At 40.6% G+C, this 21,057-nt stretch overlaps 3 protein-coding genes across 13 annotated transcripts; all 3 read left to right on the top strand.

Moving 5' to 3' along the window:
- The first annotated feature begins 408 nt into the window (after positions 1 to 408).
- Positions 409 to 2,753, top strand: sowahab (sosondowah ankyrin repeat domain family member Ab). Of its 8 annotated transcripts, none has more exons than XM_046043414.1 (3): positions 409 to 573; positions 766 to 884; positions 984 to 2,753. In XM_046043414.1, exon 3 carries the CDS (start codon positions 990 to 992, stop codon positions 2,358 to 2,360), a length of 1,371 nt encoding a protein of 456 aa, XP_045899370.1. In that variant the 5' UTR covers positions 409 to 573; positions 766 to 884; positions 984 to 989; the 3' UTR covers positions 2,361 to 2,753. The 8 variants fall into 8 exon arrangements, with proteins under 8 accessions (XP_045899370.1, XP_045899365.1, XP_045899367.1 ...); XM_046043409.1 differs by having other exon boundaries at positions 763 to 884; XM_046043411.1 differs by having other exon boundaries at positions 409 to 577; positions 763 to 884.
- A 4,878-nt stretch (positions 2,754 to 7,631) lies between these two features.
- On the top strand, positions 7,632 to 14,083 carry LOC123967341 (cytochrome b-c1 complex subunit 8-like). 4 transcript variants are annotated; one of them, XM_046043403.1, is made up of 3 exons: positions 7,632 to 8,313; positions 9,188 to 10,218; positions 12,758 to 12,893. In XM_046043403.1, exons 1-2 carry the CDS (start codon positions 7,812 to 7,814, stop codon positions 10,123 to 10,125), a joined length of 1,440 nt encoding a protein of 479 aa, XP_045899359.1. In that variant the 5' UTR covers positions 7,632 to 7,811; the 3' UTR covers positions 10,126 to 10,218; positions 12,758 to 12,893. The 4 variants fall into 4 exon arrangements, with proteins under 4 accessions (XP_045899359.1, XP_045899360.1, XP_045899361.1 ...); XM_046043404.1 differs by lacking the exon at positions 9,188 to 10,218 and adding an exon at positions 13,903 to 14,083 and having other exon boundaries at positions 7,834 to 8,313; positions 12,758 to 12,925; XM_046043405.1 differs by lacking the exon at positions 7,632 to 8,313 and adding an exon at positions 13,903 to 14,083 and having other exon boundaries at positions 9,976 to 10,218; positions 12,758 to 12,925.
- A 584-nt stretch (positions 14,084 to 14,667) lies between these two features.
- LOC123967339 (heat shock 70 kDa protein 4-like) lies at positions 14,668 to 20,697 on the top strand (the record flags this gene model as incomplete). The annotated part of the gene is given in 11 exon segments (XM_046043402.1): positions 14,668 to 14,989; positions 15,605 to 15,662; positions 15,857 to 15,997; positions 17,030 to 17,152; positions 19,119 to 19,218; positions 19,318 to 19,451; positions 19,535 to 19,779; positions 19,880 to 19,956; positions 20,068 to 20,219; positions 20,349 to 20,455; positions 20,564 to 20,697. Coding segments are annotated over 11 exon segments (1,378 nt in total), but the record flags the coding sequence as incomplete, so codon positions are not given.
- Positions 20,698 to 21,057: the final 360 nt, after the last annotated feature.

The following is a 21,057-nucleotide window of genomic DNA, read 5'->3' as shown; positions in this document are numbered from 1 at the left end:
GTATACTCTTATATTTATATACTCTTTATCTATCTACCTTGACAAGTGTGTAATTGTGACAAAGAATTTCCCCTTGGGGATCAATGAAGTATGAGCTAAATATTATCTGTTGGGAGACGGGACAGAAAGGACCCAAACGCAACGCTCAGAGGGAAGGAGGTTTTATTGAGGGTTCACGGAGGGGGCTAGGGAAGAGGTGAGGGAGGAGAGGTGGACGCGAGTATGGTGCGACGCAAGGATGGTGTGGAGAACCGGGGTTAAAATACAGGCAGGGATGAGGTTGATTACTGGCAGGTGTGGCAGGCTGACGAGGTGGCTGATGAGGTGCAGGTGCAGGTAGTTGGCTGGGCTCAGGAGCCGAGGGAGAGAGGAGGAGAACACAGGGAGGCAGGCAGAGCAAAACAATGGGTGAAATAAAGTGAGAAAAAAAAAAGGGAAACCAGGACACTCACTGTCTGCTGGGCTGTCCCCACAACATTATCAGCTACATGCATTAGTAATAGCCTATAATAACTTAACAGAAGCATCTGACAGGGTCCATTCTGCTGCCCAAGAATTAATATTGATAGCATAGTAAGTAAGTAAGTAAGTAAGTAAACTTTATAATGTGACATAATATTAATGAAATAACAAAGTCTTATACAACAATTGCATTTCTGTACTAAACTAAACTCAATTCTACTCTAGTATAATTTTATAATATCTGACTCTTATTTTTTTATATGGCCATTTTCTTTTCTCTACGTGTGTGTTTTTTTTTAGCAGGTTTGACATTGATCCACTAGTCACGAAACAAAACAGAGAGTCTGCACTGCCCCTGTACACAGGCAGAGCCATAATAAAAAACTGGTGGTTTTTATTTGAAGAGGCGCCGGAAGCAGCAGGTTGGCGGAGGACAACAGAGAGGGGAGCACGGACAGCGATGGGATTATCCCTCCGGGTTTAATTTAAACTATCTGTTCTATCTTTTCACATTTTCACAGGACAAAATGGCTTTGACCCAAGAATCTATTTTGTCTTTTTTACTGGAGCACGGAGGCAGAGTGAAGAACTCGGAGCTGCTGAACAATTTCAGGAGTCAAATCAGCTGCTGTGATCCCGCGGAAAAGCAGCACAATAGGGACCTTTTCAAGAAGTTGGTGAACAGCGTCGCTGTGGTCAAACAGATCGACGAGGTAAAGTTTGTAGTTGTGAAAAAACGGTACCAGGACTTTGTTAAGGAGGATTCGCAAGATGCCTCGCAGAAAACGCAGATGGATGACAGTTTCTCGAGCCAAAACGCGAGCTTTTCGTACACGTCTCCTCAGCGAGCCGAGTCAGCCAGGATGATTTATTCTGACCTTGAGAACAATAATGTGTTCTACCCCTCAAAGTATTATAGCAATGCCATGCATACGTCTGTGGGGAGTATGCAGGAAAGGGGGCCATTATCAATGAATAATAGTACGGACACAATTAAAGTCCTCAACATCTCCGGAGATCAGGCGAGCAGAGCGAGGAAATCTGGAGCTGTGTTCGCTGTCATAGCAGTAAAATCCCCACAGAGAGACTCTGCACCAGCAACACAGAAGGGATTACTCTCCCAAGTGCATCAGCAGAAAACTTCACACAAACCAGTCACGTTAGCAACCAAAGTTTCTGCACCAGCAGTGACAACTGTGAACCTTCCAGCTTGCAAGAAGGACTCACTAAGTGACTCTCAATGTTGGAAAAACAGACAGACAGAGGACATGCAACCCCCAGTCTGTACCCAGGTGAGGCCCCAAAACAAGACCACAAGACAGGGAGATGATGCAAAGTACTCAGAACCTGTGCCTCTGCAGCCATTAGCTCATGAGTGGTTGGTGAAGTGTGCTGCTGGACTGTGGGGACAGATCTATGGGTTGCTGCTGCAGGACACACGGTTAGCACAGAGGAAAGACTTTATGTCAGGTTTCACGGCACTGCACTGGGCTGCCAAGGACGGCAACAGCGAGATGATCCATAAGCTCATGGATATCTCCAGGAAAAAAGGCACTTACGTTAACGTAAACAGCAAAGCACACGGAGGATACACACCTTTGCACATCGCAGCCATACACGGCCACACTGAAGTCATGGTTTTGCTTGTGGAAAGGTATGGGGCCAATGTAAACCAAAGAGATAATGATGGCAAAAAGGCCTTCCACTACCTGGGCAGAGGTGTGCCAGCTGAGGTCAGAGCACTTTTGGGAGGACTGCAGCAGACCAAGGACAGGGAGAAGACAGAAGATGGAGAATACAGAGAGCACCCAAAAGGCTTCAACACTATCAGTAAACTGTTCCAGCCTCACATAGGGAAGAAACAAAAGACAACAACTAAGTTTGCTCATGACTGGTGAGAAGGACTTGGATCACAAAAGAAGCTGTGAGATGGACACTATCAAAATAGTAAGAGATCATACTGTCAGTTTGTATATTATGTTAATATAAAACAACTTAAGCTCTTAATGTCTATAACTGAATCACAAAAGTGTAGTTTCTCAGTACCTATTGCATGCTTTAGCTCTCTTGTACAGTGTATCACTGTTGGGTGTACTATTTATGAATGGTATTTATGATTTTATTGTATTTTTTTCTTTTGTTGAACTCAGTGTATTAACATTGCTATTTTTAACCCACTAAATTTATTTTTCTTGCTAACAACACACACAATCAGTGATGGTCATACATATTTTCATCACCTAATGTGTAATAAATCTTTGGAATTTGCCTCTTCATGACCCGTGATGATTGGTGAAGTATGAGGAAATATGAAAACAGACCACACCTGGGAAACAGTTGCTATCAACACATGGTGCCATAGTGCACGGCAGATGATATACTTATGATATTCTGATCATCGAAATCGAATCTGTTAAAGTTCTTCAAAGCAAACAGAGTGTAGAGAAAACATTAGATACTGTTGTAGAAAAAAACAATGGTAGGTTTTAACCTTCAAATTTTGAAAAAGCTTCCTCTCAACTTCAGTCAAAGCGAAGGGGAACTTTGTGGGACCAGTTATGCAAATCAGGCAACTTGACAGGGGGGTGGAATGTCTCCTTTTTCAATCTCTTTGTGAACTTGAGCTGTAATGGATGAGAAAGGCCTCCTTTTGTGGGACAACATGGGCTTCATTCTCTGGACGTGGTAAAAGAAAAAAAAGAGTCATAAGTAGGACATTCTAGGCCATGCACTCAATGCCCCACAGTTAACGAACATTTTAGTATCAATTAGAAAGGAGGTCAGCCAAATACGTTTGACATGATTTCTCTCAACTGCAAAAGAGAAGCCAAAGAGGACTAAAGAGTGTTGTCTAATTCATATGGTAAAGAAATAAACCTGACATGGAAAACTAACAACCATTCAAACACATTTTAATGCTCATGTTGTCATGAAGGAATGAATCACCTTCTTATCCCAGATCGGACATGCATACATCTAAAACAGCACTAAACTCACTACACAACACAATTTTTTTTACCTTAACTGACCCAGAGAAAACCAGTCCCTGATGACATGAAAAGAGTTGGAGCTCAGACAATGAAGCCATAAGCAAAACAGTGCCAGAACAATGTCCTTTGTCTTGATATCTGGAAATGAAGCTGCTTGCATAATGATCCTGACAAAGGACAGCTGCACTCGCAACTATGCAACAAAGCAGCCTGCATTACGTGTTAAATCTCACCACAAAACCTTATTTAATACTGCAAGAAAAGGGAATGATCATAAAAGGAAATCTACCAGGGAAAGACTTCCTATGTCTCATGCAAACATCAAAGATTTTCCAACAATACTGTGGTGTGGTCCAGGTCTTGTATAATATCCTGTCAGTACCCAGTACAAAATGGTACCTACATTTTTTTGTAAACAAATAGCTACTTCAAAACAGTTTAATATGCAAATTAGTATATATTATTAGTATACGTTGTGGAGCTGACATGGCTACAACCTAAATTTAAAGCCCAGCAAGTGGCCCCCAGAGATTAATTACCCTTCATAATATTAAAGCGTTGGATGGCACAAGCAACATCGTTTTGCTATTTTTAGAACTTTGGGAACAGTGGGGCTTAAGATTTAAACTGGTCCTGTATTACAGGAAAACCACACAACCAATGAAATGGATCATCCACACAAATCAAATATTAAATAAATGGTAATGTTATTCAACTGACAACCCTGACACCCACTGTACAAAAAGCTGTATGCTGCTGACATTGTATTGGGGTATTTTACTGAGGGCAAATTACAGCTATTTCCACCACACAATAAGAGCGCTGCTTTGTGTAGCTGACAAGAGTTTATTGTCCTATCTTAGGTAAATTTAGTTTTTCGATGGTTGACTACTACTGGACAGACCAACTCTTTTTGGTAATTTCTTCACTTTGAGTCTCTACCACCGTTTTTTGTTTGTCTCAGATCTTCATATTTCAGGCCAGTAGAGGGCAGGGCATGCTAATATAATCATTACAGTTTAAATAGTCACTAAATCACTCCTGCAAAGAGGTTTATTTTAGCTTTTCATTTCACTGATGCTACTTTTTCATTGAGTAAGAAGACCTTTAATGGTAAGTCTAACTGGTCCATGTGAATATTTGTTTAAAGGTTGCAAAGTACAAAAGCACAGTTTAAATAAGATAATGTGTAATATGAGCTTGATGCAAAAAAGGTTTAATTTTATTGTGCAGCCACTAAAACTGGCTGAAAAAATAAGATCAATGTCATGATGATGTTAGTAAGACAATTCTTTTCCAAATGATAAAATCACATAAAATCACCAAACTGATATTCACCGAAACAAACACTCTTGAATAAAAAATTATGTATTTTGATTGTTTTATGTATAATTTTCTTTAAATAATTTATTTGGACAACAAAATTGTGTAAAACTATAACATGCAATTACACTGAAAGCTCATTAATGAGATGTTACAGTGCCCAACTACCAACCAAGTGGGAAAATGTAGCAGTGTGTGCCTTTCCACACACCTCAGCATCAAATTAGTCCTGCAAAGTGCTGTCTGGTCGTTTACTGGAAACCCAAAGGTGAACAAGCCAAACTCAAAAGTACTATACTATATACTATTCTGTAGTTTGGCACAACTAAATATTATATATAAGCACACTGTAATGTGCACATTGTCACATTTGACAAGGCAAGGAAAGTTTATTTGTATAGCACATTTCAACAACAAGGTAATTCAAAGTGCTTTACATAAAACATAAGCAACAGGGAAATATAAAAAAGTTTAAAAGCAACATAGGGAAATTGAAAAAATACACATTAAAAAAATAATAAAGTTACAGTGCAGTGTACAATCAGGGATAAAAGAGTTGACAAGCTGACAGCTGAGTTTAAAAACATTAACAGTTAACTGTCTTTGATATCAAATTCTTCAACCAAAAACACTTTTTCAAAATTTTGTGTGCTCTGCAAATTTTGCTAGTCCCTTGAACGGGCTTCGGTATGGTTAAAGCCTGAGGCGAGGGCTTTAGGGATGAGCTGTACTCCCAGCTGGACCCAATCACATTGTTCAAACCCTGCCAGACATAGAAAAAAAACTGACCACGGTCCCACAGCCGAACCTCCTGCCTGGGGTCTCAGCTGGGCTAACACGTGACGCCAGCAGAACTGGCCATAGGGAGACTTCTAAGTCTGCCCCTGATGAGGTCCCCACACATTGTTCCTCATGCACAGCAGTCATATCGAGATATGACTGCACAAATGTCAAGGTGGACAACCAGGAGACGGCCAGACTGATGTCCACCAAAGAGATGCTTCTGAGAAGTGCAGTAGAGAACGCGATGCCCCTCGTGGAATGTGACCTCAGGTCCACTAGCGGAGTGCAATCCATCACCTCACCACTGCGCAGACAAGATGGTGGCAGGAGTACTACTGCCATGGCATATGAACAACAGGTTGGACTTCCTGACAGAGGGGGAAGAACAATTTAAAGAGAATAATTCTGAGGGGGCCTCAACCTGCCCTGTAAGAAATGCTTCACAAGTGGGTGACTCCCAGCCGTAAAATGTTCAGGCCTTGGTGGCCTGCCTTGATAGTTGCCGCAAATACTGGGGAACAATCTAGCTCTCCAGCGCCGCAACTATCTTTGACAAATGCTGCATCCTGATTCTGTTAAGGAGCTGCATCATCAGTTGCAAGAATGGAAAAGTGCACAGCAGGCAAGGAGGCCAGACTGGGTGGGCTAATGCATCCACGCCCAACGGTGGTGCAGTCCTTTTTGCACCAATGTGAGCTCCAGCAGGTTGATATGGCGGGGAGAGCTTGACCATGGGCCCCCAGCGCTGGCCTAGTTGCGGGTCCCGCTTCGGCAATACCGAAGGGTAGGCACTACGTTTCAGTAACGTGTGCTGTGGGAACTGCAGAGTGAGCTGCACCGCTGTGTCACACACACACCCAACCTAAGTCAAACAGACCAACAGATAAAACAAGACGTGGGGGTAAGCAGGTATCACGGGTGAAGCCGTAAAGCACAGGAGCTGTCCAACATGATGCGTAGGCTACAAATCTTCTGTGAGCCTCGAGAGGGTAAAACAATAGCCAAGCCAGTCGTGAACAAACATGAGTGAATATTTGTGCATGTTGCTTGGATGTGTAGCTAAATTTAGCTACAATTTATCAAAGCTAAATGTTGTGTATTTGTTGAATCTAATGTCTGCCATCTAGTGGACAGCAGCTTTAAAGTAGCTACATTTTGTCATTTCTCCAGAGTGAACATGGCACATTTGAGATGATTAGCTAACCTATAAAGCCCTAAAAGACCTATAACGTCGTTGTTACCTGCTTGTGAGCCAATATCTGGTGGGAAATCACTATCTGATGTTAGACATGTGTAGCCAATTATGTATGTTAGTTCTCAGATGTGTTTACAGTATTAATTTACGGCATTGGTCAGAAATTAGGTATTGCTAATGGGGGATTAGGGTAACAGTTAGCAGCTTTGGCTAACAGTTAGCCAGTAGCCAGTTAGACATTTGGCATTCACTGTAGTTTAAATTAGCTAGCTTAGTTGACATTATCTAGCTTCTGATGGTTAAATAGCCTGACTCAAAAATGAACTCATTAACTTGGCTACTAGTCATACTATAAGTCCAGTTTTTTAAGTTAAATATAATATAACATTAATCCAAACTTTATTAGGTAGCAAACATTAGCTAACTTTCTCCCAACAAGCCCTAATTTACCAATGTACCAACGTTACTTTTCTCTTACAACTTCAGATTGTCAGTTGATAATTTTAAATGTTATCTCCAAAATTAGCTGATACAGTTCCTTGATAAGCAAAAAAGTGGGTGATATATTGGAAAATACAATTGATATACTTGCTAACTTACTTCTTCAGCAGTGTTAAACTTACTCGATAAAAGCACCGTACGTTTGCAAGATTTGTCTTCAAAATAAAAGCGTAAAATCTGTTTGAAAGACTAGGACTAGGATGTGAAATATTGCATAGTAATCATAGATACAAACATATATGCATACGGATGTGCATTTCCTCTAGTGGGGTAGAGAACATGTGTTTTAATGTACTTCGTTTTTTGGGGATTTTGCCCTTTATATCTTAGTTTGAATCGTATCGTGACTACAACCGGAAACTGCTTTTATGAGTTTTACATTTTCCTAAAACGCTTAACGTTACTATATGGGTATCAGGGATGCAGGTTACAGCATTGTTCAATTCATCTGAACCATATCATTTAAAACTAGCTTCTTGCTGTTTTTGATGACTCATTGTAAAAATGAACATGTGGTAAATTTTCTGGTATTAAGTCTCCTTACCTGGTAAAGTAATATGAGTGACAGAGTTGATTGCCAACACCTGCGCGTATTGATCAGCGGCGGCACGTGTGTGGCCCTGTTGACCTCGAGCTCTCAGTGGAGAGTCTCTCCTAAGTTTTGCTTGGTTTCGTTGTTTACAATGGAAAAACAAATGCTGATGTCAGCCGTGCTTCGCTATTTTCGCATGGTTGTCTTACTGCTGCTGGTCAGCTGCAGCTGGCCGTTGTTTAGATCACCTCTGGCAGTCTCCAATGCGCTGCACAACCTGGGCGACTTCACGTACCCTTACGGCAGCATCTTCTCTCCGCTGCTCAAAGCCCTGTCAGAGCACGGAGGGTCGGGGTGGAATACAGGACTGAAGAGAAAGATGAAACCCGAGCAGAGGTACATGAAATATCTGACGCAGGTTTACAAGAAGTCCTCCAGAGTGCAGAGGAGTTTGGACGGGATTACGATCTACAACACGGTCCGACTGATCAAGCCTCAAGATGAATGTCTTGCACAAACTCATAAAGGTGAGCAAATGAAACAGACCTTACAGCTGATTGTATGTTGACCATACTTACAATTTAATACACAGTGCATCCAGTGCTGAGGCTCATGGCAAATGAAATGATTAAAATTGGCATTTTAAAAAAATCCCACAATAGAACACCCCAAGACACAAAAGGGGTCATATAGGGTCTAATAAAAAGCTTGGGGTGACTTTTGTCTAGCACCATATAAATAAAGGTAAAAAATTAGCTAACTCCATCAAAAAGTCATGTTTTCAAGGTTGTAGTGGGGCAAGACTGGATTACCAACTGCTTAGGGGTCCCAGAATGCCAGGGGCCCCAAAAGCCCCACATTCACTGTGCTTTAAATGGTTTGGTAATATAATTAACTGTGTGTTTGTTAGGTCAGCTGTTTTAATCTAGCCATTAGTTAGCCATTAGCTACCAGACTGAAATGCATTATGTGCCACGTTACAGCACTCAAAAGAAAAGCAAGCCTGTCTTTTGGACCTTTCAACAGATTTCACTAAATGTTGCACAGTCTCAGACAAAAACATTAGTTGGATTAAGAGGGCAGTATTTTCTGCACTTGGGCCTGAACAACATGTTTTGTATTATGACTTTTGATATCTAATATTTTATTACCTCATGGAAATTGGATAAAATATTCCTAAAATGAGCAAATGTGTTTGTGAAAATGTTGTTCTGTCAGTGCAAATTAAATCTGAACATTGACTTTATCTAAATAACCAAATATATGGTTATTCTGTACATGTTTATTCTGGCTAGTTAAATATTAATCATGAATACATGGACATTTGTGTCATGACCCTTCATTTGTTGGACTGACAGGCAATAGTGACAGTTCCTTATGTTTTCTCATATTCTCCTCCAGAGAGTTTTATGCAGGATCTGTCCTACAGCCTTGATCAAGTAAGAAGAAAAGAACAGCTTCTGAAGTCGGCCTTGCTGTACAATTTCAACCATGACCGTGCAGCACCTGTCAACTCCGTGTGTTACCTGAGTGTCAAGGAGCAGGAGCATTCAAACCAGTGTCAGCTGTGTCCTGAGGTCCACCACACTGTGAACTTCACAGCCAGCACAAACAAGAGTTGCAGGAGGAAATGGGTGGAGGTTGACATCACCTCGTTTCTCCAGCCTCTCTTAAAATTTCAGAAGAAGAATATACACCTGCTCATCAACGTAACCTGCCCAGAGGAACAAAGAGCCAGTGGTAATAGGCGCAAAGGCCCACTGCAGTTCACCTTGAGCTCCCCTCCGCTGCTTCTTTATCTCAATGATACCAGCAAAGTTGTCCACCAGAGGTTACTGGTCAACGCCAGAGCAGGTCAAGGGCCGGCCACTGCAGTGAATGCGTTTCACAAGAGGGTTTTCAAACCAGAACAGAGAACTGGGCAAAATAGGAGATTAAAGAGGGAATCTTCAAAGAGCAAACGAGGGGATAAAAGTCTGGATATCCACCTGCCTGAGCTTCTGTCGAGCTCTGAATTCCCAACAAGTGACTGTGCTTTATATGACTTCAGGGTGCGATTCAACCAGCTCAAACTGGATCACTGGATTGTTTTTCCACCAAAGTACAACCCCAGGTACTGCAGAGGCATCTGCCCGAGGACCATGGGCTTCATCTACGGTTCACCTGTCCACACCATGGTGCAAAACATCATCTATGAGAAGCTTGACTCCTCTGTGCCCAGGCCCTCCTGTATTCCCTCCCATTACAGCCCCCTGAGTGTCATGATCTTTGAAGAGGACGGTTCCTATGTCTACAAGGAGTTTGAAGACATGGTTGCCACCAGGTGCACATGTCGCTAAGCCAGCTACCAACATGTCTTTTCTTCTTTCTTTCTTTCTTTTTCTACGGGCTGAATAGAACATCAACACAAACCTCTTCAACAGCCATCACAGGTAGAGTATCAGATACTCTGACCTGGCTCAGTGATATCATGAATTTATAAAATCGTTGTGCATGAAGTTTGATCTGGAGCAGGTGTGTTTACTTAACCAAAAAAGTATTTTATCCAAATGAAAAATGTGGAGACGTGACATTTATTTCCTTTCTGTTAAGGCGTGACAAGAAAAGGTTGCCAGTGCAACCTTTTCTTGAACTGCTGTTTGAAATATAGCATTGAATCTGACACACTTGAAAAATGAGTGTTGTATGATTTTGTATATTTGTTTTTTTTTAAGTTATTTTTTTTTGTTAACTTATTTTGGGTGGGTGGTCTGTCATTATTCTACACAATTGCCAAGTTTTAAGTGGCCCTGTTCTGGACAAAAGATGAAAAAAGCAGTCTCAAACTCTTAGCAAACCTTTTACATATTGTTTTATTCCTGGGGATTACAGACAGCTGTCTGAATGGCAGTCTCCATAATGTCCAGAATGAAAGTTGTCAAGGTTTCAGTGTGTATTTATGACTTCTGGTCACTGAGTGACTGCATGCGTATGAATTGACTGCACTTATGAATTTGTACTGGTTGAATGTGACTCAATGCTTGTCATGTCTATTTATGCAAATGGAATGAATTGACTGTAGACAGAATTCAAAGAATTAAAATATGTAGACAGGTTCTCTGAAAAGGTGGAAAAATAAAAAATATAACATGCATAAATGTTTGCATACAACTGGCTGGACATGCTCACATGACATAGACAATGTTTGTGCACTAAAGACACAGGCGAAGGAGCCCTGACAAATACACATTGGGCTACGCACACTAGACTCAACTTTCAGTACAATTGTGTGAGAGGGACCCCATCAGAGAAGATCGTGCTTAAAGAGTTATCTGATACTTGCCAGAAACGGACTGTCAATACCCCCCTTTTCAGATGCCTTTCTGACATGCGTCACTGTATTTTTTTTTTTTTTTTTTTTTTCTTTCTGGGGACTTGAAGGTCAGACAAAAGCATTGTTTTTATTCATGGTCATGACCATAATTTGGGAAAAGTACCTTGATCTCCTGCACGTAACTGAAGTCAATTGTACAGATAATTTCACAGGATAGCAGGACAGCAGCGCTTGTCAGAAATCACACATCCTCTGCATGTTTGTCAAGAAGGTGATTTAGATTTGGCATGATACCGTAGGTTGCCATGGTTGTAGATGCTGTCCCCCTCTTTGCTTCTTATGTGTGTTGTCTGAGGAAGACACAAACAGAAAACTGAGTAGAATAATAACTCCTCGTGCTAATCGTAATTAAAAAGCCACATGTTTAGCCAAATGGCATATGAGCCAAGTTGTGAACCATTTCAAAAGCCTCAGTCCCTATGACTTTACAGTTCAAGACTATCTGTGACCTTTTCTCTGATGTCATCATCTGATGGTGATGGTCTTGTTGAATTTTTGGTAGTCTGAACCCACATGTATACCCACATTAAAATAAATTTTCAAGAATATTTGAAGACCTGCAAATAAAGTTAGCCAGAAGAGACTAGAAATAGATAATCAGTGTAGCGTGACTCCAGCCCGGTAGGTGGCGGTGGCGTGAGGAGGCAGCCGACGCTTGAAAAAAAAAAAAAAAAAAAAACGAAGGACACCGGAACTTTATTAGGAAACACTCTTGAACAGCAGCACGGTAAACCTCAATGTCATATTTTAACTGTCTAGTTTTGCATCTATTGGCTTTTATCGCCGAATTGTCGGAGACGTATCTGCCTTATTGTAACAGAAGCTGCCCTTTTCGATTTAACGATGACGTTAACGCGCCAGTCAAGGAAACGTTTGAAGGACTGTTTGTACCTTTTGCAGCTAGCTGGCAATGCTAACATTTAGCTACCGCGGCTAACCAGCCGAGCTCGTCCTTTTATCTTGCTTAAGATTGTTTTGTGGTTTCGCAATCAAGTATCATTATACTCTGTAATTGCCTTACAATGCATCGAAGCGTTTGTGAGCATGGTCATCTTTGATCGCTTTTAGTAACGTTACAAGGGAAACATCTGTAAAAAGGAGACATGTTGATTTCAACATGACGTACTGTCTCTAACAAACTACATCGTCTTTAAGTAGCGCTCAATACAACACATACAAATCACAAAGATTGATAATTGAAAATATCAAAGTAAATCAAACTCGGAGCTATTTTTAAATAAGTTTAGGTTTTTTTTGCTTGAATTATTACAGCTTCTTGTCACTTCTGTATGAAAAAAGACCTACTGAACTGCAACCTCATTTGTATCTTCTAAAATGGTTTAGTTGCCCTAGTAGTTCAGCTGGAAATACATTGGTGTTTATTAAATAGTGACACTAAAATCACAGGGTGGTTTAATAGCTTTTTACTTAAATATGCTGAAAACAGTTTTGCTTCTTTCTACTAAAACATACAGAGCTGGAACATCTTCCAACTAGTACTTGGACTATTTGCATTTTGGGCAAATCATGTAAACATGTTTTATTCTTCTGGTTGCCTGTTCATTTATCATTTAAAAAATTTTATATTGTTATTTCAGATCAGCTGGTGAACATGGGCCGCCACTTCGGAGACCTGGCCAAGGTCAGGCATATAATCACATACAGTCTGTCCCCCTTTGAGCAGAGGGCTTTCCCCAACTATTTCTCCAAGGGAATTCCCAATGTGTGGAGACGGTTCTCAACCTCTTTCTTTAAAGTTGCCCCCCGTGAGTTATTACATTTCTTTTTAGGAGTGGATGATATGGATAAAATCCTGTATGACTGTATATATAATACTGTGATATTTTTACTGACATATTGTGATCTGCTCATCACATTGATACAGAAGTCATATAAAAGCACAATATTTCCATAAGGCAGTCCTGTTCATTGAGTTGCACCATTGCAATGGCCTGTCATCATCTGCCAGTATTCCCACACTGGGATCTGTAGCCTACCAGTTATCCACTTGCCTTTCTGCATGAGATTTAAGTTGTGTGTGTGTGTGTGTGTGTGTGTGTGTGTGTCTCTTGAAATGTAAAGGTCAGCTCTGAAAAATAAGTCTGAAACTGATTTCTCAATTTCATTACTTTCAAACTTCTGACTCCAACCTGTGAGTGATGTCTCCTTTGGATCTCAGGTTTTGATGCTTGCTTTTTCTAGGAAAACTATTTATATATACCAAATGTCGTGCACGATTACAGGTGCCTAAGGGTTGGGCTGGCGCCCAGTCAAATGGTAGGCTTCGACCCCAGCCTCTGTTTGGTTTAAATGATAAGTCACAGTGGATGACAAGAAGTACGGGCACATTTTTACTTCAGCAACACTTAAAGGGTCCAATGATGTGTTGGTAGCACATTTCTTTACTACACTTGTTGTAAATCTTACTTTAAAAGACAATCAACCCTATATTATGTTTTTTAAATTTTATTTTTTATGTTTTAGTAATATATGTGTTAACTTATGGAGGGAGTGAAGCAAATACTGCTGATCCTGATATTTTATGCTTTTAATTTTTCTCATGCAGAACATTTTATTGGGTCATTGTTTCTGGTCTACAGAAGTTAAATTTGGTTAATATTCCTTGTCTTTTTTTAGGATCTCTGCAGGGATAGTTTGATATTTACAAAACAACATTAACAAATAATAATTAAATTTAGTGATCGTACTGGTTTTAATTTGATTTGTCATCTTGCTTTTGCAGCCATGATTCTCATGTACCTGACATACAGCTGGGGCAACAGTGTCCATCAGCAGAGCAAGAGGAAGAATCCTGCTGACTTTGAGAACGATGAATGAACTCCTCACACCTTTCTGAAAGCTGCTCTGTTATTATTTCCAGCTCTGTATGTTTCACCAATAAAGATGAAAATATTTGAAAATCAGTCTTGATTGATTTTTCATTCAGCCTTCTGTTTGTGTTTGAAGTAATGTTCATTAAGTATCATTTCGTGTGGATTTCAAAGTCAGTGCTACAGTTTTACAATTTGTTATACAAAATGTCATTTGTTAAAAAAAAAATGCCAGTAACTAGTACTTCCAACATCTCCAATGTGAATTCGCTGCCTTTCTCTGTTTTATGTTCTTTTTTTGGAACATAACATTTTTTGACATGTTATATAAATTAGGGGATTTTGCCAATTATGGCCAGCTTCAATGTTTACATATTTCACTGGTTAGACAGTCGTCATACCTAACAAATAAACACATTTAAGATGATACGATATTGTGATAAGGTTTCATCTGCAGTATGGTGTCATGGTGGTAGTAGGGGATGGGGTTTTTATGTTGAAGTAGGCCACCGGAAATTGGTGAGCCACAGAAGTCGATGGTATAGTAAAACGGGGAATGCATTGAAATGGCAACTGTATACGTACATTTCATAGACAGAAACCTGCTGTAATGGTTTTCCTCGCCTCTGGGTGGCGCCCGACAACAGGGTGCAGTGCTCTGCAGTCAGACGCGATTGGTCGGCTGGGAAGTCAGAACATTTCTGACGCGCTCTCACGCATCTGCCGGCGCACCGCATGCTGCTACTCAGCTTCATGGAACAAGAACAAGGGTGGATCACCGTCCTCTGACTGAAATCCACTGTAGCCGCTGCTGTCACTGTTAGCGCTGAACTGCATCTCTGTTCTTCCGTGTAACTACTGCACCCGCACACTGTTCAGTTAGCTAGCAAAGATGTCAGTTGTCGGATTTGACGTCGGGTTCTTGAATTGCTATGTAGCGGTAGCCAGAGCCGGAGGGATTGAAACTGTCGCTAATGAATACAGCGACCGATGTACACCGTAAGTAAGATTTACGTTAGACACGTTGTCGAGCTGGTATAGGATGTAAACGAATCCACTTTTTCTTCATCATAATATTATGTCAGGCTAACGATGCTGTGTAGCTAGTAGTCAGCTAACAGATTTCACAACAGGAAACGGCATGTGAGCGCTAAAGCTAATGCTAGCTGAAACCAAAACCGTTGTGAGTAACAGTGAAGAAATCCCGGAACCACTTGATAAGATTAACTGGTTCTTGTGGTGACTTAATACATTAATGTCGTCGAGATAAACTAGAAACTAATTATTGACCTGCCCAGTCAGGTGATAGGATTTTTTTTACTGCAGGCATGAATGAGCGCATGATGTGAGGAGGCCGGATCCTGGCTGTCAAAACGGCTTCATCAATCCATTGTACTTAATTTTCAGACCCGTAGTCCATAGAAGAAACCGATAAGAAATATAGAATATACCCTTGCAATCTTATTTCTAATGTAATTAATTATTATCACGTGATATCGTCATCATCACAATCAATTAACATTTTTATTACTGGTTACATTAACCCTATACGAAACTGTGTCATTGCATCAAATGTTGTAAAAGAGAGAACTGAAGTGTGTTTTCTGTTTTTAGAGCATGTGTTTCATTTGGGCCCCGGAATCGATCCATCGGTGCAGCTGCTAAAAGCCAGGTATGTTTTCATTGGAAGTGGTGGGAAAGTGGATCCGTGATCACTAACCTGTCAAGAGGATTCAATGTTCATAGTGCATTGAGTATGAGCACGACTAGTACCAGGCATGGATACACCTCAAATTCAATTAATCTCACAATTTGCTTAGGCGTGCATGTATTTAATAGTGTGTTGTTTATTTATTTTTTCTACAGATCGTCACAAACTGCAAGAACACAGTCCAAGGGTTCAAGAGGTTTCATGGCAGGGCATTTTCAGATCCCTTTGTGCATCGCCTCAAAAACAGTCTGGTCTACGACATTGCACAAATGCCTGCAGGAACAACCGGCATCAAGGTGAGAGAACAATGACGAACATTGACAGTTGCAATCTGCAGATTTTTCTAGCTACAATCCAGACACACTGGATTTGTCATACTTATGCTCTGCTCTCACTCTGGAAGACCTGAGTGATGACTCCCATATATTGTTATCATTTAGCCAGGCAGCCCAAGTAAATTTTGGCTGGAGAAAAGAAACATTCCTCAGGCACTCAGAGCAAGGAAAAAAGCCTTTATTCAATTGGGGATATTTATGGTTTAAAACAATAAAGGGTTTTGACCCATGAAGGCAGAGATGATAAAAAGAGTGTCATTACACATGATAATCTATAAAGACAGTACACTGGAAGTAACCATTATTCTGTCCCACTGACAGATACAAAGAAAACACACTTTCACAATAATATTAAACTGTTAAAATAGTTAAGCTGATAAAACAGCAGACATACTAGTCATATTACACAGCATGATACACTCCTTTTAAATTGGTATACGTAGGGGTATTGTGTTTATTGAAATTATTATTGGATTATAATCCGTTATTTAATTCAGATCTGAATATATCTTTTTTTATTATTTATTATATTTTTCTGTTGTGTGGTGTCAGTCTGGTGCTTAGTTTTTTTCAAACAAAGCTTTAATGCCAACAAGCACCAAAAACTAGCACCTATGACACACGTGTTGTGAAATGTCTGTGTCATCACAAGCTGAACGGAGAAGTTTGAAATGCAGCCTCGATGATACTGTTGAAGTATAAGTCATGTTGTTAGGACTGACTGAGAGACATTGGTACTTGAAAACATTATGGTTACAGGCAATGTTAACTGAAGCTAATAAGTCAAACTGCATGTTTGGAAATGTGATTTAATTGTTAGATTTAATGATTCTATTATTTTTGACATTTGGCAAAGGAATGAGGTAGATAGTTGTGTTTTTTTAACAGCCCATTTTCATGCAGTCACTCACTCTGTAAACCACTAATTTTGACCTGACAGGATGTTGAGCGGTGGAATAATCCTCTCTGTTGTCTGACAATTTGGTACTAAAGGTGATGTACATGGAGGAGGAGAAGGTGTTCAGCATTGAACAGGTCACCGCCATGCTGCTGACCAAGCTGAAGGAGACCGCAGAGAGTGCTCTTAAGAAGCCTGTGGCAGACTGTGTCGTGTCTGTGAGTATTACACATTACTGTACAGCTGTTGATGCTGTTTTTGCACATGATATGTATTGGGGCAAAAATATTTAGTCCCTTTGCCAGCATATTAAAGCTTAAATGCTTCACCCACACAGATGATGGTAATTATGTTGCCTGGTTACACCTGTTATCAGTGTTTATTAGTTCACAATAGTTTGCTGATTCCCAGCATAGCGCCACCCGACTTGAGCCTGTCTAGTCAAGGTTAATTGAACACATGAAACATGAGGAGCTATAATATTTCTACATGCAATCACTCAGAAACATTTACTGCAGAGCCTGTTTCTCCTAGTGTATGACAACAGCCAATACTGAACCTTTTCCCCCCACATAGATAGAGCAGTTTCTGAGGATAGGGGAGATGGATTAACTCAGGCTACATGTTATTTATTTTTTTAAAAAAAACCTCAAACCTCTCTTAAATGTTAAGATTTCTCACTGTGCAGTAAGAAGTGAGATTTTGTCTCATCCTCTCTTTTATGACAAAGTGAACACAGCATGGCCTCCCTGGGTAGCCAGTTCTGCCTGTGACTGCCCTTTTCTGTGGCCAGGCTGTGTCCACTCAGTCTGTACATTGTCCTTAGTTTTCTATCAGTCACGGTGGTCAGGTACTCTGCTACCATGTGAGCTGATGGTTTTGAGATGATTTGGTTGGGGTCTGTTCTGAAGCCCTGTAGAGGACTCTTATTTACTGTCCCTCCCACCAAAAGTTCAGCATTACAACAAAACAAAAGACTTATAGGCCCAAGTTACTCTGTTAACATGTTTAATTGTTTATTAAATACATCCTGGATATAAACAAACTAAACCAAAATTTAATCAGTTAAAATTATAAAAAAAAAATTAAATGTTTAACAATTTACTTTTAAAACAAAACATACTAACAGACTGAAACATGATATGCTCTCTCTCCTGCCATTTAATAAAAAACTTTCCACAGAGCAACGGCACCTCTATGACAGTTCGCCATGGTAGCGACATGTCAATCATAAGATAGTCCCGCCCTAAAGCATACACTGCTTTCTGGTTTATTTCCCCCTAAATAGGACCAAATTTAACTAAATCAACATCATGCTGTGTTGAAAAAGACTTGAAACTAGTGTCTGAGACCCATAAACCCATAATGAAAGTGTTTACTGAGGTAATAATTCAGTAAGTACCAACACTTTACCATTATTTCAAATGGAACAGGTGTAACACCAAAATCTGTGACCTATCAGATTCTGTGACTACACCCAAACAACGATGTTTTCCTAACCATAACCAAGTACTTTTGGTGCCTAAACCCAACCAAACTGCAACCGCTTCACATCGTCAACAAAGCCTCTGGCGCTTAACTTCACACATTTTGGCGTCACACCGGACTTCTTTTTGCAACCAGCGGACTCGCCCCTGCTGGCAGTAAGAGAATGCAGGTTTAAGTTCCGTCTGCGTGGTTTCACTTTTCAGCCCCAGAGGTTGCCGCTTGATTAGAAGATTAGAGAAATAACATTTGACAGCCACGCATCACGTCACTAAAACTCTGGATTGGTTAACGGCACGCGCCATGAGCTGCAAAACAACTGCAGGATGTTGAGTGTTGAGTTAGTAATGTGATTTTTATGTTTTCATTTTTTAATACTAATGTTTATTGTTATTCGCTTTTGAATTTTAAGTTCTGCCCTGCATGCATTAAGTTGTATGTCTGTTAAGTATGTTTTTGCACAACTCTGCATGCAGTGCTTCCAGCTGATGTTTTGTCTTGGCTTGTAAGCAGACCCCACACTTCTGTACTATATCAAATTATTGAGTCTATAACTGTATTTTTAATTTAGACCCAGGTCCTTATTGGAATGTCAATCGGAATTTTTTGATGGCTTAAAAAGCTGTCATTCTCCTTCAGCTCACTCACAGCTATGCCAGTGTTTAATATATGTTTAAAATGCTCTTCTCTTGTGACCAGGTTCCCTGCTACTACACTGATGCTGAAAGGAGATCAGTGGTAGATGCTGCTCAGATTGCTGGTCTTAACTGCCTGAGGCTTATGAATGAGACAACTGCAGGTCTGTATTAAAGATGTGCATGTTGTGAGGTGCACACTTTAACATTGATTGGTCCAGTAGCTGTTTACTTCATTAATAATTTAACAACTTTCCTTCCAGTGGCATTGGCTTATGGGATCTATAAACAGGATCTCCCTGCTCCTGAGGAGAAGGCCAGGAATGTGGTGTTTGTGGACCTGGGCCACTCTGGATACCAGACATCTGTTTGTGCCTTCAATAAGGGCAAACTCAAGGTGTGTAGCCCAGTCAACATGCTGTGCGTTCATTATCACTCTGTGAGAGGCTTTGTTTCATTCATCTTCTTCGTGTCTCCCAGATCCTTGCTACGGCTTGTGACCCAGAGTTGGGAGGAAAGGACTTTGACGAGGAACTGGTGAAGTATTTCTGTGAGGAATTTGGCAAGAAGTACAAGCTTGATGTCAAGACAAAGCCCAGGGCCCTGGTCCGGCTCTACCAAGAGTGTGAGAAACTGAAGAAACTGATGAGCGCCAACTCCTCTGACCTGCCGCTTAACATTGAGTGCTTCATGAATGACATTGATGTCTCTGGAAAAATGAACAGGTAGGTTGAAGAATGGTTTGTTGCTTTTAGGTATCCATGGTTCATATCTACTGTGTCCTTTTGAAGTCTTAAATTATGCTCACCTTTTCTCTTGTACAAGGGCAAAGTTTGAAGAGATGAGTGCTGACATTTTGACCCGGATTGAGGCTCCACTGCAGAGTCTCCTGGAACAATCCAGTAAGTAAAATTTTCCCCAGTTGTGGGGCTTTCTTATTAACTCGGTTAAAGAACATAAGGTGTGCAAGTGCATTAGTTGGTGCAATAATTAAACTGTCTGTGTTCCACAAGAACTGAAAAAGGAAGACATCTATGCAGTGGAGATAGTGGGTGGAGCTTCCAGGATCCCAGTCGTCAAAGAGAAAATCAGCAAATTCTTTGGGAAGGAGTTGAGCACCACGCTGAATGCTGATGAAGCTGTGGCCAGAGGGTGTGCTCTGCAGGTACTTTTGGTTGCAAAGCTAGTCTCTCCCCCATTGCTCACAAGAAAATACTCACATCAGCGCTTGAATAAGCATTGAAAATAATCTGAAAGGGCAGCTCTTATTGAAACACTGATTGTGTCTCCACAGTGTGCGATACTGTCACCTGCCTTCAAAGTGCGTGAATTCTCCATCACAGATGTTACTCCCTATCCCATCTCTTTGAAGTGGCACTCTGCTGCAGAGGATGGTGTGAGGTAAAAAACAAAAAAAACATTTTTATCATTTCTAGCATTACGTTGTCCTACTGTGTCTGGTCTCCATTTTGAAAGTAATAATTATAATGAAATATTCATTTGTTGCAGTGATTGCGAGGTATTTCCCAAGAACCATGCAGCACCTTTCTCCAAAGTGCTGACCTTCTACCGGAAAGAGCCTTTTTCTTTGGAGGCCTACTACAACAGCCCTAATGAGCTGCCTTATCCTGATCCCACTATTGGTGAGCAACTAAAGCTTTCTAAGTGATCCCTGACCTCCAGGGCAGTGGTTCTCAAACTGGGGTCTGAAGACGCCCCTGGGTCCTTTTTAGAGGGCTTTGGGGGGTCCCCTGCAAAAGGAGAAAAAGTTATTCCATCCATAAGTAACAGAATGTATGACTATTTTGGTCATGGTTTTCTTACATTTTCTGTAGTAAAACATCCAAAAGCAAAAATCCTATCAGATGGGTGACCTTGAGACAAAATCTTATCAAATGAGGGTCTGAAGTATAATTTGTGTCAGTTTAGTGGTCCTTGACATGAAAAAGTTTGAGAACCACTGATCTAGGCGATAGAAAGACTCAAACTTGCATAAATGAAAA

The sequence above is a fragment of the Micropterus dolomieu genome, unplaced genomic scaffold (genome assembly GCF_021292245.1).
Source record: "Micropterus dolomieu isolate WLL.071019.BEF.003 ecotype Adirondacks unplaced genomic scaffold, ASM2129224v1 scaffold_295, whole genome shotgun sequence".
In the NCBI taxonomy this organism is placed as follows: domain Eukaryota; kingdom Metazoa; phylum Chordata; class Actinopteri; order Centrarchiformes; family Centrarchidae; genus Micropterus; species Micropterus dolomieu.
Note: the sequence above shows the minus strand (reverse complement) of the source record. Positions and strands in the feature narration are given on the sequence as shown.

Bases quoted from the DNA above. Each gene is read 5' to 3' on its own strand.
- sowahab (XM_046043415.1), top strand. From the start codon at position 990: ATGGCTTTGACCCAAGAATCTATTTTGTCTTTTTTACTGGAGCACGGA.
- LOC123967341 (XM_046043403.1), top strand. From the start codon at position 7,812: ATGAGTGACAGAGTTGATTGCCAACACCTGCGCGTATTGATCAGCGGC. The intron at 8,314-9,187 runs GTGAGCAAATGA...ATTCTCCTCCAG, and splicing joins TCTTGCACAAACTCATAAAG to AGAGTTTTATGCAGGATCTG.